This window comes from Muscardinus avellanarius (assembly GCF_963383645.1).
Source record: "Muscardinus avellanarius genome assembly, chromosome: 22".
Classification (NCBI taxonomy): domain Eukaryota; kingdom Metazoa; phylum Chordata; class Mammalia; order Rodentia; family Gliridae; genus Muscardinus; species Muscardinus avellanarius.
In genome coordinates, this window is record NC_137808.1 from 6,812,180 (window position 1) to 6,827,733 (window position 15,554).

The 15,554-nt window shown below is 50.9% G+C and overlaps 1 protein-coding gene across 1 annotated transcript in view; it reads left to right on the top strand.

Annotated features, from left to right (window-relative positions):
- Positions 1-9,082: 9,082 nt before the first annotated feature.
- Positions 9,083-15,554, top strand: part of TAMM41 (TAM41 mitochondrial translocator assembly and maintenance homolog) — a gene marked incomplete at both ends in the record, with an annotated part of 40,749 nt that continues 34,277 nt past the window's right edge. The window contains 3 exons of the mRNA XM_080718056.1: positions 9,083-9,217; positions 11,248-11,430; positions 12,584-12,676. Of these exons, the coding sequence (XP_080574182.1) occupies positions 9,083-9,217; positions 11,248-11,430; positions 12,584-12,676 (411 nt within the window). The remainder of the gene's footprint in view (positions 9,218-11,247; positions 11,431-12,583; positions 12,677-15,554) is intronic.

Consider the following 15,554-nt stretch of genomic DNA (forward strand, 5'->3'; position numbering starts at 1 on the left):
GCTCCCCTTTGCCTAGATCTACTTGGGTGGACCCAGGGCAAATCTTTGGGGCCAGCAGGCAACCGCAACATGTCCTTGTGATCTGGGTCACTATGCTCTGGGTTACCTGTTTCCAGCCGTGACTGTTGTCCATGGTGGTGACCACAGGTTCCCAACAGGGTTGCTGCATGCAGTGGGTGTCTTGTTCTGTCGGTCGCTCCTGAGAGGACAAACCGGCTTGGTGGACCTCAAGGCCATGGTGCTGGGAGTGGGGTGCTCTCACTGGGGCCTCACAGAGGAACAGCAGGCAGGCTATGTCCACTCTGCTGCAGGGGGCTCAGGAAAGTAACCACACAGAGGAACAGCAGCCGGGCTCTGTCCACTCTGCTGCGGGTATGCAAGTAAAGCACCAGAGGAACAGCATCTGGGCTCTGTCCACTCTGCTGCAAGGGGCTTAGGTTAATCAACACATAGAGGAAGAGCAGCCGGGCTCTGTCCACTCTGCTGTGGGGGACTCAGGTAAATCACCGCACAGAGGAACAGCAGCCGAGCTCTGTCCACTCTGCTGAAGGGGCCTCAGGTAAATCACCACACAGAGGAACAGCAGCCGGGCTCTGTCCACTCTGCTGCGGGGAACTCAGGTAAGTTACCGCACAGAGGAACAGCAGCCGGGCTCTGTCCACTCTGCTGCGGGTATGCAAGTAAAGCACCAGAGGAACAGCATCTGGGCTCTGTCCACTCTGCTGCAGGGTACGCAGGTAAATCACTGCACAGAGGAACAGCAGCGGGGCTCTGTCCACTCTGCTGGGGAGGAGGGGCTCAAGTAAATCACCGCACAGAGGAACAGCACCCGGGCTCTGTCCACTCTGCTGCGGGGTGAGTAGGTAAATCACCGCACAGAGGAACAGCACCCGGGCTCTGTCCACTCTGCTGCGGGAGACTCAGGTAAGTTACTGCACAGAGGAACAGCAGCCGGACTCTGTCCACTCTGCTGCGGGGTGAGTAGGTAAATCACCACACAGAAGAAGAGCAGCCGGGCTCTGTCCACTCTGCTGTGGGGCATGCAGGTAAATCACCAGCAGGTTCTTCACGCTCTTCTCTGATGGTCGGCAGAAGGGGGACTGGGCTGTGTCTTTGCTTCCTATGTCTCTGATGTGGGGCAGCAGGTGGGCTCTGCTGGACAAGCTCTTGCTGGGCTGGTGTTGCTGGGCAGGCTCTCAGGGGCAGGCTCTTGCTGGGCAGGCTCTCGCTGGGCATGGTGTTGCTGGGCTGGTATTGCTGGGCCTGCTGTTGGACTCTCCTCCACACTGGGCAGTGGGGTGGCAGGTGGCTGTAATGCTCAGGGGAACGGCTGGCCGGCTGTGTCTTCTGCACCCCTAGATGTTGCTCACTGGCTTGCTTTAGATGGAGACACCTTAGCTCTGAATCTCTTAGGGCACCTCTGCTTCTTGGCTGGATCCAGGGCGAATCTTCTTGGCCATCAGGCAGCAGCAGCAGGCTCTCATGATGCTGCCCAGAAATCTCTTGCCAGCCTGCCTCCAGCCCCGGGTGACGTCAGGGGCTGCAGGCTCAAGGTCGTGCGGGGGTGCCATGCTGGGAGCGGGGGTCTTCTCGCTGATGCTGCACTGGCTCTGGTCACTCTGCTCAGGGGTGCGCACCTCAGGCACTGGCATGTTCTCCTCTCCCTCTGCGATGGTCGGCAGAGAGGGGCTGGGCAGGCTCTGTTCACTCTGCTCAGGGGTGCAGACCTCAGGCACTGGCACCACGTCCTCTCCCTCTGCGATGGTTGGCAGAGAGGGGCTGTGCAGGCTCTGGTCACTCTGCTCAGGGGTGCGCACCTCAGGCACTGGCATGTCCTCCTCTCTCTCTGCGAAGGTTGGCAGAGAGGGGCTGTGCAGGCTCTGGTCACTCTGCTCAGGGGTGCGCACCTCAGGCACTGGCACGTCCTCCTTTCTCTCTGCGAAGGTTGGCAGAGAGGGGCTGGGCAGGCTCTGGTCACTCTGCTCAGGGGTGTGCACCTCAGGCACTGACACGTCCTCCTCTCTCTCTGTGATGGTCTGCAGAGAGGGGGCCCAGCTGTCTTTTACTTCTTTCAGGTGCCTGTGCCGAATTCTAAAGAGCTTGTGACTTTTCTTCAGGCTCAGCAGGTGAACGTTGAGCAGACTTTCTGTGCGCAGGCTTTCTTCTCTCCCCTCCGGGCTGAGCTGGCTTTCGCTGGGCAAGTTGTTGGCACTCTCCATCAGGCTGGCACTACTCTCTCCCATGCTGCCCAGGGGAATGTGTGGCAGGCTGTGTCCTCTGTCCCCCTTCTGCCCCGACTGTGAGTCCTCCTCATCCAGGGAATGCCCAGAGAGCAATGGGCTGGTGGGATGGGCAGGCTCGCTAGCTCTCAGTACTGGCGGGAGAGCAGAAGGTGTTGGAGGTGGTGCCCTGCCCTGATGTTTCTGCCTCACCTGGACTGCACCCTGGCTCATCCTCCATTGTACAATGAGGTAGGTGGCACTGAGATGGTCAAATCGTCTGTCTGACACAGACATCCAGGTGAGGTGTGGGTCATAACCCAGGCAACGCATCACCCTTAAAACCAAGGCGTTGGGCTCTTTGGGGAGAGGCTTGGGAGGAGGTGGTATGTCTTCACCTTGGACCAGCCATGGGTGCCCCAGAATCTCATCAGCTGTCGGCCTCTGGGCTGGGTCTACCGTCAACAGCTGCCTGATGATATCCTGAGCCTCGGGTGAAAGGTGAGTGGGCTCCTTGTATTGTCCCCGCACGACCCGCTCTCTCATCTCCTTAAAGCTGGTACTTTGAAAGGGGAGAGTCTCGGTTAAAATAAAGTGGAGGAGGATCCCCAGGCCCCAGATGTCTACCTCGGGGCCGTATGGCTGCTGCTCAAAGATCTCAGGAGCGCAGAATGCGAGAGTGCCACAAAACGCTGTCAGCTGCTGCCCAGACTTGATTTTGCGGCTCAGCCCGAAATCAATGAGTTTCACGTTGCCCTCCCGGTCCAGCAGGATGTTGCTTGGCTTCAGGTCCCTGTGGACGATGCCTTCTTGATGGCAATAGTGCACCGCCCACAGGATCTGCCTGAACAGCCTCCGGGCCTCCTCCTCCCTCAGGCCGATGGGCAGCTGGCCCCCACTCACGAACTCCATGATGATAAAGAGTGAGTTCGGTGTCTCCACAATCTCAAAGAGCTGGACCACATGTTGATGTTCCACCGTCTTCATGATCTCTACCTCCATCATGAAGGGGAGCCCATGCCTTGATTTGTCTATAACTTTTATCGCCACCTCTGTCCCAGTGAGGATATGGCGGGCCAGGTGGATGCTGCCAAAGGCGCCCTTGCCGATTTCCCTCACGATGGTATACTGGCCCTTGAGGTCCTCCTCCCAGGGATTGTCGGTGGAGATGCCTGGACTCGCCTCCCTCCTTTCTTCCTTACCAGCCATATTAAAGACAAAGACAAAGTCTGAAATCCAAAGTCCTTAGCCAAAATTCAAACCTAAAGTCCAAAGTCCAAAGTTAAAGTGAAGCCGAATCCAAATCCACACAAGCACCAAGACACAGTCCGACAGGTCACCACACACGAGCTCCCTGTACTCAACGGACAAATGCCCAGCAACTGCCAGGCCCTTATATAGCCCATGCCTGACGCCTCACAGAGACTCTTTGTGATGTCATGGCTAGCATGGGCCAATCAGGGCGAGGCATGGCCTGCCTGGGCTGTCATACCTTTGGCCTCCAAGACCTTTCCCTTTTTAATATAGACTGGTGATTGGAGTCTTTTCTACATTAGTCTCCTAAATCTTGTAGAAACAAAAGTCGCACTAACTTTTCATCATGAAATTGGCTTTATCAGAGGTCTTTCTGTCTTCACCCAGCTCTGAGTTCCTATCTAACGTCCTGCAGTTCCACCTGAAGGACTTCCCTCACTCAGGACAGGTCTAGTGACCAACTCCCTTGGCTCTTGCTTATCTGCTGCTGTGGTTTGAGCGTGTGTGTCCCCGGCATTCCAGTTGAGGACTCAACCACAGTGCACCAGTGTTGAGAGGGGCCTTCAGGAGGGGTTTGGCCATGAAGCTCCAGTTCCAGGACAGGAGGTGTACGTTTAGAAAAAGAGTGAGCATGAACAAGGCCCTGGGCTGAACCCCAGGATCACACACACACACACACACACACACACACGCACGCACGCACACACATTTATTAAACTGGCATGGTGACACAAACCTGTCATCCAAGCTAGTCAGGAGGTTGCAAGTTTGAGGCTCATTGGAAGGATGGGTAGAATCCCAATTACTGCAAAAAATTAAAAAGAAAAAAAAAAAGAAAGGAAAAGAAAGGGCTTGATGTAGTGATTTCAAGCCACCCACCCTCTCCAATGTGGAATGTCCTTGGACTTACCTCTGGAGCTTCAAGAAATCGACTTTTGTTTTTAAACAATTACCCAGCCTACGGTATTTTGTTACAGTGGCATGAGGAATACCTCTGTTCCTCTTTGTATGGGAAACATGCTTTAGCTGGCCAAAGGATTTATCATTTTATTTTATTTTATTTATTTTATTTTTTTTTTTGTGGTACTGGGGTTCCTGGAAGCCCTTCTCCCTCCGGGCTACACTCCCAGACCTCTTTTTACATTTTATATTTGGAAACAGGGTCTCCTAAGCCAGCGCGCGCAGCTGGCTTCGAACCTGCGCGATCCTCCTGTCTCTGCCTCCCAAGCGCGGGGATTACAAGCGTGCGCCACCACGCCCGGCAGGATTTATCATTTTAAATGTATCAACCTGCCAGGCATGGTGGCACATGCTCGTAATCCCAGCAAGCTTTCAGACTCCAGATGGTGTTACAGACCCTGACAAGATCATCTGTCGGAGTCCTCTGGATGGTCATAGACACACACCGCATGGACCCATCTGATCTCCCCATGCCAATTACATACATATGTACCCTAAGCCGGGGGCCCCCTTACATCGCCCCTGTTCAGCTCGAAGCAGCTCGATGAGTCGTCGCCCTGATTCCTTTGCTATGGGTACATGTATGTATGTAAAAATGGGGTGACATTGATGGGAAATTAGCTCATGTTACATGTCTGTACACTTGTAAAAGTCAAATTGTATTTTCTGTACTTACCTTTGACCTGACAGGTGTCAGGAAGTTACTAGACAGAGGGGGGAATGTACCAGTATTGGGAACGGGCTAGCCACCCCCCCCATGCCATTTTGGCATGAGACTGTATTTCTATTTTCTGTATTTCTATCTTTCTAATAAACTTCTTTAAATCTTCAGCAAATGTCTAAGCTGTGCATATTTATTCTTAGCTTAGGACAAGAACCTGCAGTAATTTTCTGTTTTTGTTCATTTTGGCTTTTGTTTTGGGTTGGGGGAAAGTGTGTCCGGGACCCTAGCAGGGGTCCCTGGGGAACAGTTTCACCACAACCATACTCTCCCCAAACTGCAACATGATTATTAATATATTTGAAAAGAAAATAATTGATATATTTCAAAAGTAGTTGTGTCAAAATGGCGGCTGACATGGGTAAAGAAAGGACTTGATTTCTGCCTAAAACAGGCAGCTATTCCAATGTAAACTGACCTAGCTCAAAATAATTAACAAGTCAGTAGAGGAGAGCTAGGACTTGTGCTTTCTAAAGACAGATCTACATGATGGTCTAGGGAGGGTGGGGCAGGGTTTGACCTTGCCCTTCAGGAAAGCAGCTGCCTTGCCACACCTGGTTGGGAGGTATCTTACAGGGACAGTTACTACATCAGGATTACGTGAACAAGATGGAGGTCATGGGTATAAAAAAGGCTGAGTCCACGTGTAATTCCTTTGGTGTACTCACTCGAGTCATCCTTCCGTGCCAGTCTAGTATGGGGCTGTTCCTATTCTCTGTATTTCTGTTAATAAACTTCTTTAAATCTTCAGCAAGAGTTCGGGCTAATGTGTATTTATACTTAGCTCAGAACAAGAATCCGCGGTTTTTCTCTGTTTTCCTGTTTGTGTGGTTGTGGTGGGGGAATTACTTCTCCCCTCACACACCAAACACATTTCAACCGCAACAGGTCATACCCCAGGCAACGCATGACCCTTAAAATCCAGGCGTTGGGCTCCTTGGGGAGAGGCTCAGGAGGAGGTGGTACGTGTTCGCCCTGGACCAGCCACGGGTGCCCTAGAATCTCTTCAGCTGTCGGTCTCTCGGCCTGGTCTAGTATGAGCAGCTGCCTGATGATATTCTGAGCCTTGGTGGAAAGGTGAGTGGGCACCCTGTATCCTCCCAGTACTACTTGCTCTTTCAGCTCCTCATAGGTATTTCCTTTCAAGGGGAGAGTCTTTGTCAACAATAGGAACAGAAGGACGCCCAGGGCCCAGATGTCCACCTCAGGGCCATACGGTAGGTTCTCACAGGACTCAGGGGCACAGAATTGGAGAGTGCCACGAACAGATGTGAGCTGCTGCCCAGCCGTGATTACGACTAATCCTGAAATCGATTATCTTACCATTCCCCTCACGGTTCAGAGGAATGTTCTCTGGCTTCAGGTCCCTGTGAATGATGCCTTCATGTCTGAACAGCCGCTCGGCCTCCTCCTCCCTTAGGCCAATGGGCAGCTGGCCCCCACTCACGGACTCCATGACTAAAAATATTGTGTTCAGTGTCTCCACAATCTCAAAAAGCTGGACCACGTGTTGATGGTCCACTGTCCTCATTATCTCCACCTCTGCCATAAGGAGAGGGAGTTGATGCCTTGATTTGTCTATAACTTTAATAGGCACCTCTGTCCCAGTGAGGTTTTGTCAGGCCAGGTGGATGCGGTGAAAGGTGCCCTTGCTTATTTCCCCCATGATTGTATATTGGCCTTTGAGGGCATCCTCCCGGGGACTGGCAACACCTGGTGTTGCCTCAAAACTCTGTATTGTACCAGCCATTAAGTCCCCAGAGCTTGAAGATAAAGCCTAATGTTCCAAAATCCAAAGTCCTAAAATTGAAGCCAAAGTCCAAAATCCAAAGGTCCAATGGCAAAATGCAAAATCCAGAGGTCCAAAGCCAGAAGAAAAAGCCAATCTGAATTCAAAACCACACAAGCACCAAGACACAGTCCTACAGGTCACCACACAATAGCTCCCTGTACACACGGACAAAGGCCCAGCCATGGCCAGGTCCTTATAGAGCTCTTTGTGAAGTCACGGCTAGACATGGCCCCTGCTGGGGCTGCCTTACCTTTCGGCCTCCAAGACCTTTCCCACGTTAATAACAAGAGTGAGAAAAAGTCTAGAAGCTTCTTTGCTTCCATAAATTATGGAGACTAACTAATGTGGAAATTAAATTGTATAGGAAGCGCCAATGGCTTTCTTAATTTAAGTAAAAACAATGTGTAAGTTTTGGCTTTTAAAGACTTCATCATAAGCTGGGCATGGTGGCTCACACCTGCATCTTAGTACTTGGGAGGCTGAAACAGGAGGATCACAGGTTGGATGACAGTCTCAGCAAAGAGACTTTCATCTTCCTGTTTGAAGATGAAAATTAAAAAATAGGACTGGGGGTGTAGCTCAGGTGTGTGGATTACACACACACACATACAATGCCCTCAAGACGGTTGGGTCCACTGTCAACTGGCCTCCGCCGCAGAACTGCTCATCTACATTTCCCGCCTCTCAGAGGCCATGTGTCATCAGCCAGTGATGCCTGTGCGGGGACCGTGGGTCGTGCTGGGAGTTGTGGTCACAGGCGGAGCTCAGCCTATGGTACTGGTTCTGCGCATGTGCCAGACTTCCAAGGGCCCTTTCACAGCAAAAATTTGGGTTTAAAAACATCCCAGTGGCCAGGCGTGGTGGTGCACGCTTGTAATCCCCGCGCTTGGGAGGCAGAGACAGGAGGATCGCGCAGGTTGAAGCCAGCTGCGCGTGCTGGCTTAGGAGACCGTTTCCAAATAAAAATGTAAAAATAGGTCTGGGAGTGTAGCCCGGAGGTAGAAGGGCTTCCAGGAACCCCAGTACCACCAAAAAAAAAAAAAAAAAAAAAAAAAACCAAAAAACCAAACATCCTAGTGAAGCCGGCGTGGTGGCACACATTTGTAATGCCAGCATTTGGGAGGCTGAGACAGGAGGATCGCGGTTAGCGGACAGCACCAGCTACTTAGTGAGGCCCTCTGCAACTTAATGAGACCTTGTTTCAAAATAAAGAATAAAAAATAGGGCAGGGAGTGTAGCTCAAAGGTTGAATTCCCCTGGGTTCCATCCCCAACCCGAATCCCCCCAAAAAAAATTGTCGAAGGGCCTCCTTGTCACCTTGAACATTTTAGCCAGACCCACTTCCAAAATAAAAAATAAAATAGGCCCGGGGGTGTATCTTAGAGATAGAATACCCCTGAATTCAATTCCCAGCACCCAAAAAGAAAAAAAACCCTCCTGCAATTTAGACCCCTATAGAGACGATGGTTGTGAATGAATAAATGCCACTAAACTATGCTTTAGAATGCTTACTTTTTTTTTTTTTAAGCGGTAATGGAGATGCAACCCCGGGGCATTGTACCTCTGAGCACCACCCCCAGCCCTATTTTTCAATCTTTTTATTCTTGAAACAAGTCTTTTATTCTTGCAAAACGGAGTTGCAAAGGGCCTCGCTAAATAGCTGGGGCTGTCTGCGAACCGCAATCCTCCAGCCTCAGCCTAACGAATGCTGCGATTACAGGCGTGCGCCGCACGCCCAGCTTGTTACAGTGTTTGTTTGTTTGTTTGTTTGTTTGTTTGTTAAGGGTCAAGCGTGGTTTAACCAGTTAGCCATCGCCCTCACCCCAATTGGTCTGAGGGGCGGGCCTGCAGTGCGCTCATCCCACCACCAGAGGGCGCTGCAGCGCCACCCCGCTCCACTCGGCGGCGCACGCCGTCCTGGGCGTCTTGAAAGCGCGTGCGCGGAGGGGCGGGGCCGGGCGGAAGCTGCGTGCGTCATCGCCGCGCGCCGGAACTGCCGGGTCTCCCGGGTCACGCCGGCCGCTGACAGCCGGGCGCCCCAGGCTCTCTCGCTCGGGCGCTCCCCAGCCCCCTGCCCCGCGGCCGCGGCCGTCCCAGGCCCTGCCCCGCCGGGTCCTCCGTCCCGAGCCGCGGCCCATGGCGCTGCAGGCGCTGCAGAGCTCGGGGGTGGCCTTCCGCAGGATCCTGTCGCACTTCCCCCAGGAGCTGAGCCTGGCCTTCGCCTACGGCTCCGGGGTGTTCCGCCAGGCGGGCCCCAACGCGGACCAGAAGGTGAGCGGGACCTGGAGAGGCCCTCTGCCTTCCTCCTGCGAGCCCGAGGGGCCAGTCCGCCCTGCGCACTGCAGGCGCCGGCCAGCGGAATGCAGGTCGTGCGGAAGGGCTCCAGGAGCAGGGCGCGAGCTGAACTGTGAAAAGTGGGCGTCCCCTTCAGTCTGCGGGCAGGAGCTGCAGTTAGGCCCGGGGAAAGCTGTCGCATAGGCAAGCGGGAAGAAGGGAAAGAAATAGTTAAGTACCAGGTCGGTGTTTTCAGCCTTGACTGAGCTTTGGAATGTTCTAGGGAATCTCAAAAAACTAAACAACAACAACAACCCGGACGTGGTGGCGCACGCTTGTTATCCCGGCACTTGGGGGGCTGAGACAGAAGGATCTCGCAGGTTCGAAGCCAGCCTCAGCTACTTAGGGAGGCTCTCAGCAATTTAGCGAGACCCTGTTTTCAAATAATGTATAAAATAGGTCTGGGAGTATAGCCCGGAGGTAGAAAGCCCCTGGGTTTTACCCTCAGTACCCTCCCCCCACACACACACACACAGAAAGCAACAACTTGGTTTCCACCTCAAGAGATTCTGATTTAATTGGTTCATGATGAGACTTGGACTTAAGGGTTTTAAAGACACCCTAGGTGATTCTAATGCGGAGCCAAGTTGAGAGTCTCTTTTGTAGCTGTAGAAAAAAATGCAAAAGAGTTCTCTGAGTCCAGAACGCTGATAAATTGACCGTAGGCCCAGGGCGGCTGCTTTGAAGGTAACGGCAGCGGCTAGTGGGCGCCAGTATATTTACTCTTGCTTAGCACATTTAACAAGAGTCTACTTGGGACTCAACATTTTTATTCTTCAGAATTAGCTGGGTACAGCAGCTGTGAAGTTCTCGCTGGTTTGCAGAATCCAGTGTGCAGGTTGCCATAGGGCCTCACTAAGCAGCTGCGGCTGGCCAGGAACCTGCAAGCCTCCTGTCACAACATCCCAAGTCCTGGGGTCACAAGTGTGCGCCACCACGCCTGGCCCTGCAGGAAAGTTTTTCTAGCATGGCTTATGGCCTGCTTGTCTTGTCTCCTCTCCCACCACGTAAATATGTCCTGTTCTAGTGGTATGCTGCAGGTTCCAGAACTTCCTGGCTCTCCTGTCTATAAGAGCAGCTTCCTCTAACACGACTCCCTACCCTTCTCCACACTCCCCCAAGCCCTTCTGTTTACTCCGTGTCCATCTCATACATTCCTCAAGACTCATACTTCTCACCTCTAGGAAAAGTTATACTTCCCAAGGCTAGCCTTGAACCTGTGATCTTCCTGTCTTGGCCTCCCAGGTACTGAGCTTACAGGCGAGTGCCACTGCTCCTGGCTTGCTTTCTGTTTTCTTGATCTGACCCCCACTCTTGAGTGAAGCATTCATCCCTCTATCGAGTCAATTTAGTGAAAACTCGTCTGTTATCTCAGTAGACTGAGCTCTTCTTCCCTAGTACCTATCAGAACTCATCATAGGTACTTCAGGAAGAATGGGTGAATGACGCATTTCCCTTTACGTACCACTGTGTAGAGTTTATTCATGTGATGTTAGTGTGATCCGGAAGAAAAGTGGATATTTACATTTAGCTATTTTTAGTTGAAAGGCAATAGAGCACAGCTCAGCACACAGAATCTGGTAGCACTGCTCAGGTGTGTGCCCGTTAGCTCTGCCCTTGTGCACAGCGCTCTCTGGGCCTCGGTTTCCTTCCTCATAAAATTGGGAGAGTGGCACCCCTGCCATGTGAGATTGTTTTGAAGATAAAATGTGTTACTGTGTGTGATATCTCTAAAGCATTCAGAAGACTGCTGGCACAACACATGTGAAATGTGTGTTTGGCTGCCTCTTTTGTACAGATGAAAATGAATCTCACCTTGTTTCCCGAGACTTGCTTAAGTATCTGATGATAACCATAGATCTTCTGATTATTGATCGTGATAGCATAGTATTTGAGGCCTTTCCACTCCCTCTAGCTGCTTTTCTAGGGATTGAAACTAAACCCACTCTCTTTTCTTGGCTTTCCAGAATGCCATGCTGGACTTTGTGTTCACAGTAGATGACCCTGTTGCGTGGCATTCAGAAAACCTGAAGAAGAATTGGAGCCACTACTCTTTTCTAAAGGTTTTAGGGCCCAAGATCATCACATCTGTCCAGAATAATTACGGCGCTGGAGTTTACTACAACCCGTTGGTCATGTGTGACGGCAGGGTAAGTGCCTTCGGCCCTCGTCTTCGCTGGGTGCTTCTTCCTTGGAACACCTGTGAGATATGTGTGTTCTTGTGGTCAGGAAAGGGTTACACGCCTGCTGGATGTCGTGAGCCCAGAGACAGAGCAGAAACTGGACTCCTCATCTCCCCATGGCTGCAGTGTGAAAGGGCTCGAGGTCATTGATTTGAGCTTTTGGTCTTTGGCCTGGTGATTCTTAGGTTTTAGTCTGTTGGACACAGAGATTGTGGGGATCCATCCCCAGAGTTTCTGCTCCAGTAGATCTGAGGTGCAGCTGGAGAATTTGCTTTTCTAACAGACTCGCTAAGTTGCTGAGGCTGGCCTGGAGCCTGTGATCCTCCTGGCTCAGCTTGCCAAGTCCTTGGATTATAGGCACGCTCCACCACACCTAGCTCGTTGTTTTGTTTTTGAGGGTTTCTCTATGTTGTTCAGGCTGGCCTTGGACCCCTGGGCTCAAGCAGCCCTCCTGCCTCCGCCTCCCTAATAGCTGGGAGTACAGGCACATGCTACCGCGCCTGCTGTTGGGCATGTCATTTACTCTGATGGGCCTCCATTTCTTATTCCTCGAATAAGGAACACTAATTACATAATCATTTCTTAAACCGTCTGTGGGAATAGACCATTGAGGACCAGTACTAGATGGTGCCCAAGGGCCATTCTCCTTTCACATCACACGGACCTAAGTTAAACTCATGGCTGCTTCACCTCACGGACAGGCTCTCATTAAGTCTCACTTACCTGGGGGCCAAGTCAGTCTTGTCCTGAGAGATGTGGGTTTTCACAAGTAGGCATTTTGACTGTCTTAGAAATGAGGGTCCAGCGGGCGTGGCGGCGCACGCTTGTATTTCCCACACTTGGGAGGCTGAAACAGGGGGATCGCACAGGTTCAGAGCTAGCCATGCTGACTTAAGAACCCTGTTTCCAAATAAAAATATAAAAATAGGTCTGGGAGTGTAGCCCTGAGGTAGAAGGGTTCTAGGAACCCCACTACCACCAAAAAAAAAAAAAAGATAAAAAGAAAAGAAGTCAGGGCCCCCTCTGCTCAAGAACTTGATCTGTTTCCTCGTATCTTGACCTTGTAAAGCAACAGCCTGGCACTTAGCTCTTTGTGATGCCCACTTCTTCTCTGTTTCAGCTTATCAAATATGGAGTTATTAGCACTAGTGTCCTGATTGAAGATCTCCTCAACTGGAGCAACCTGTACATCGCTGGACGCCTCCAAAAGCCGGTGAGTAAGGGCTCGGGGCCTAGCTAGGAGGGTGAATACCCCAATATCCCTCCACACACACGTACAAGAACTATGTTAACTGGTCGTAGTTGCTGCTCTCACACCTCTACCAAGGAAAGCTTTTATTACTGTAAGAGGTTCTTTGGCTCCAGAGACGCCACATGGGTTGTTCCCAGGTGTCTCCCACAACGGTGACTTTGACTTCTGTAGTGAGTACTATAAAAGTGCTTCTCCTTTTCTAGTCAGCTATGGGGAGAAGTTGGAGATTTATACAATTTTATCTCACTTGGTTTGAGTCTGAAAAATCTCTCTTTATCGGTGTATATGGACTATTAACGTGCTCTTCCCTTGCACCTGGGCTTGAAATTCATTAGTGTAAATGGAGTTTTACTTAGCCATAAAGAAGAATTAAATTATGTCACTGCAGGAAAATGGAACCGGAGACCATGGTTTTGAGCCCAATAAGTCTGATATTCAGAGAAAAGTATCTTCTGATTTCTCTCACCTGTGGAAGCTTAGAGGGGAGAAACAGGGAGACGAAAGGGATGCCGTAAAAGACGGGAGGGGGCGAGCAGGGAGACATCAGGGAGGGAAGCTCATCACATTGCTTTACGTGTGCGTGTGTGTGGTCCTGGGGATTGAACCCAGAGACATTTTACCTTTTAGCCTCACTCCAGCCCCATTTTTTATTTTGAAACAGGAGCTACCTGAGTCGCAGGAGCCCCCTCTAAGTAGCTGGCATTGGCCAGGAACCTGCGATCCTCCTGTCACAGCCTCCCAAGTACTGGGATTACAAGCATGCACCGCCACGCCCGACTCAGCTTGGGGAATTTAGGGAGACCCTGTCTCAAAAATAAAAAGAGCTGGAGGTGTGGCTCAGTGGTAGACCACCCCTCGGTTCCATTCCTAGTACTGCAAGAAAAAAGGAAGACTATCTCGAAAACTTGAAAATAAGCTGGGAGTGGTGATTTACGGGTGAGGCCTGCAATCCTAGTACTTGGGAGATTTAAATAGAAAAATTGTAGGCTCGATTCCAGACTCAGCAACCTATTTGAAAATTAAAAACAAAAAGGGCTGGAGGTGTAGCTTGTAGGTAGACTGCCTCTAGGTTCAATCCTCAGTATCACCATAAAAATTTTTTGAAAATGATAAATGAGCAGGACGTGGTGGCGCACGCTTGTAATCCCTGCACTTGGGAGGCTGAGACAGGAGGATCGCGCAGGTTGGAAGCCAGCCTCAGCTACTGAGTGAGGCTCTCTGCAACTTAATGAGACCCTGTTCCCAAATACCATATAAAATAGGTCTGGGAGTATAGCCCAGAGGTAGGAAAGCCCCTGGGCTCCACCCCAGGACCCCCCAAAATCAAAGAAAATGATAAATGAGCACTGTGATGCTCCTCCCCTCTCCCGCCCCCATCTCCCTTTCCTGTGGAAATCGCTGTCAACCAGGTTTCTTGATGATACGTTTTAAATGATTTCTTACCTCTAGATGTTAGTATATATTAGTTAAACCAGAAAATCTGATAAAAAGAAAGATGGTAGTATTTTCAACAAGAAAGTTGGTAAATATCTTAAAGAATTATGACAATATAAAAATGAATTCTTTGTTTTTGTTTTTATTTTTATTTATTTATTTATTTATTTATTTGGTGGTACTGGGGTTCCTAGAAACCCTTCTACCTCCGGGCTACACTCCCAGACCCCTATTTTATACTAATACTTTAGTAGACTCTGGCCAAAAAAAGCCTAAGTAGAATGGCCACCAGGTGTCCCAAAGAGGCAGGTACCAAGTCACGGTAGGCACAGCACTCCTGGCGGCTTTCCACGCTGAGGAGCTGTCGACTGTATTGAAGTTGCGCAGCCATGACGCTCGCTTGTGTATCCTGTTAGTGTTGTTCCCGGGTATCCCTGGTGTGTTCATGGAGGTGCAGTAGGTTTTGTTCAAGGTTGCACATACACCACCTCTGTCTGCAAGCAGATAAGCTATTCAGTTGTCAGATGCGACTCCTACTAAAGGTGCATGTTCCCTTTGGGACCTTGTCAGGCGTCGCCCGTGCTGACCATGAAGTTTTCAAGGGGACGGGTTAGATTTGTAATCGTGGCCTCCTGATAGGCAAACCTTCCCCGAGAGGCCAGTCGTCCAGCGCTAATGTGCCCTGCCATTAGGAGCCACACGGTGGCGCCCTTGCTGTTGCCTATATTGTTATCTCATAAAAATGGCAGGTGACCTGACCAGAGGACAGTGACCTCAGAAAGATTTGTTGTTGATGCAGGAATATGTCAAGGCTGTGGAGGGGACTGGAAAGAGCCTGCTGGAGAATCAGAGTCAGGGAGTTCTTTCTGTGGGTGGCCACACAGGATGAGATATCTGGTAGGGCGTACAGGCTTGTTGGCAGGTAGAACTATCAAACTTCTGCTAACAGTTACTGAGCCAGAGGGGTTGTTGGTACAATTGGGGGGCAACAACCCCCTCTGGAAGTGTGGTCCAGTCTTTCCTGTATCGGAGTAGTTATCGCGATGGCATGAACCAGCGAGGTATTTCTGTTCCCATCCCCCTTTCCTAGAGGTCCTGCCCATATACTGCGGTGTGACGTAGGAGTAGGCCTTAGGACCAAATGAGTTTGATTAGCTCAGCGATGCCCCAGTGGGCCCAGCAGAGGACCCTCAGCGAGACGGTGAAAGCAGGTGCATCAGTTGTGCCCATTTGGACAGGGACAGCAAGGAATGTTACTAGGACAGTAGTACTCCCCCACTGTAATATGATTCTGCAGAGGTTTGCTTGTGGCATCAAATCAAAACGGGTTAGATTTGAAGTGTTGTCATTAGTTAGGAAGACAAGCTGAGGATGGCTCAGATCCAAGGAAGCATTGTTTAAGTAG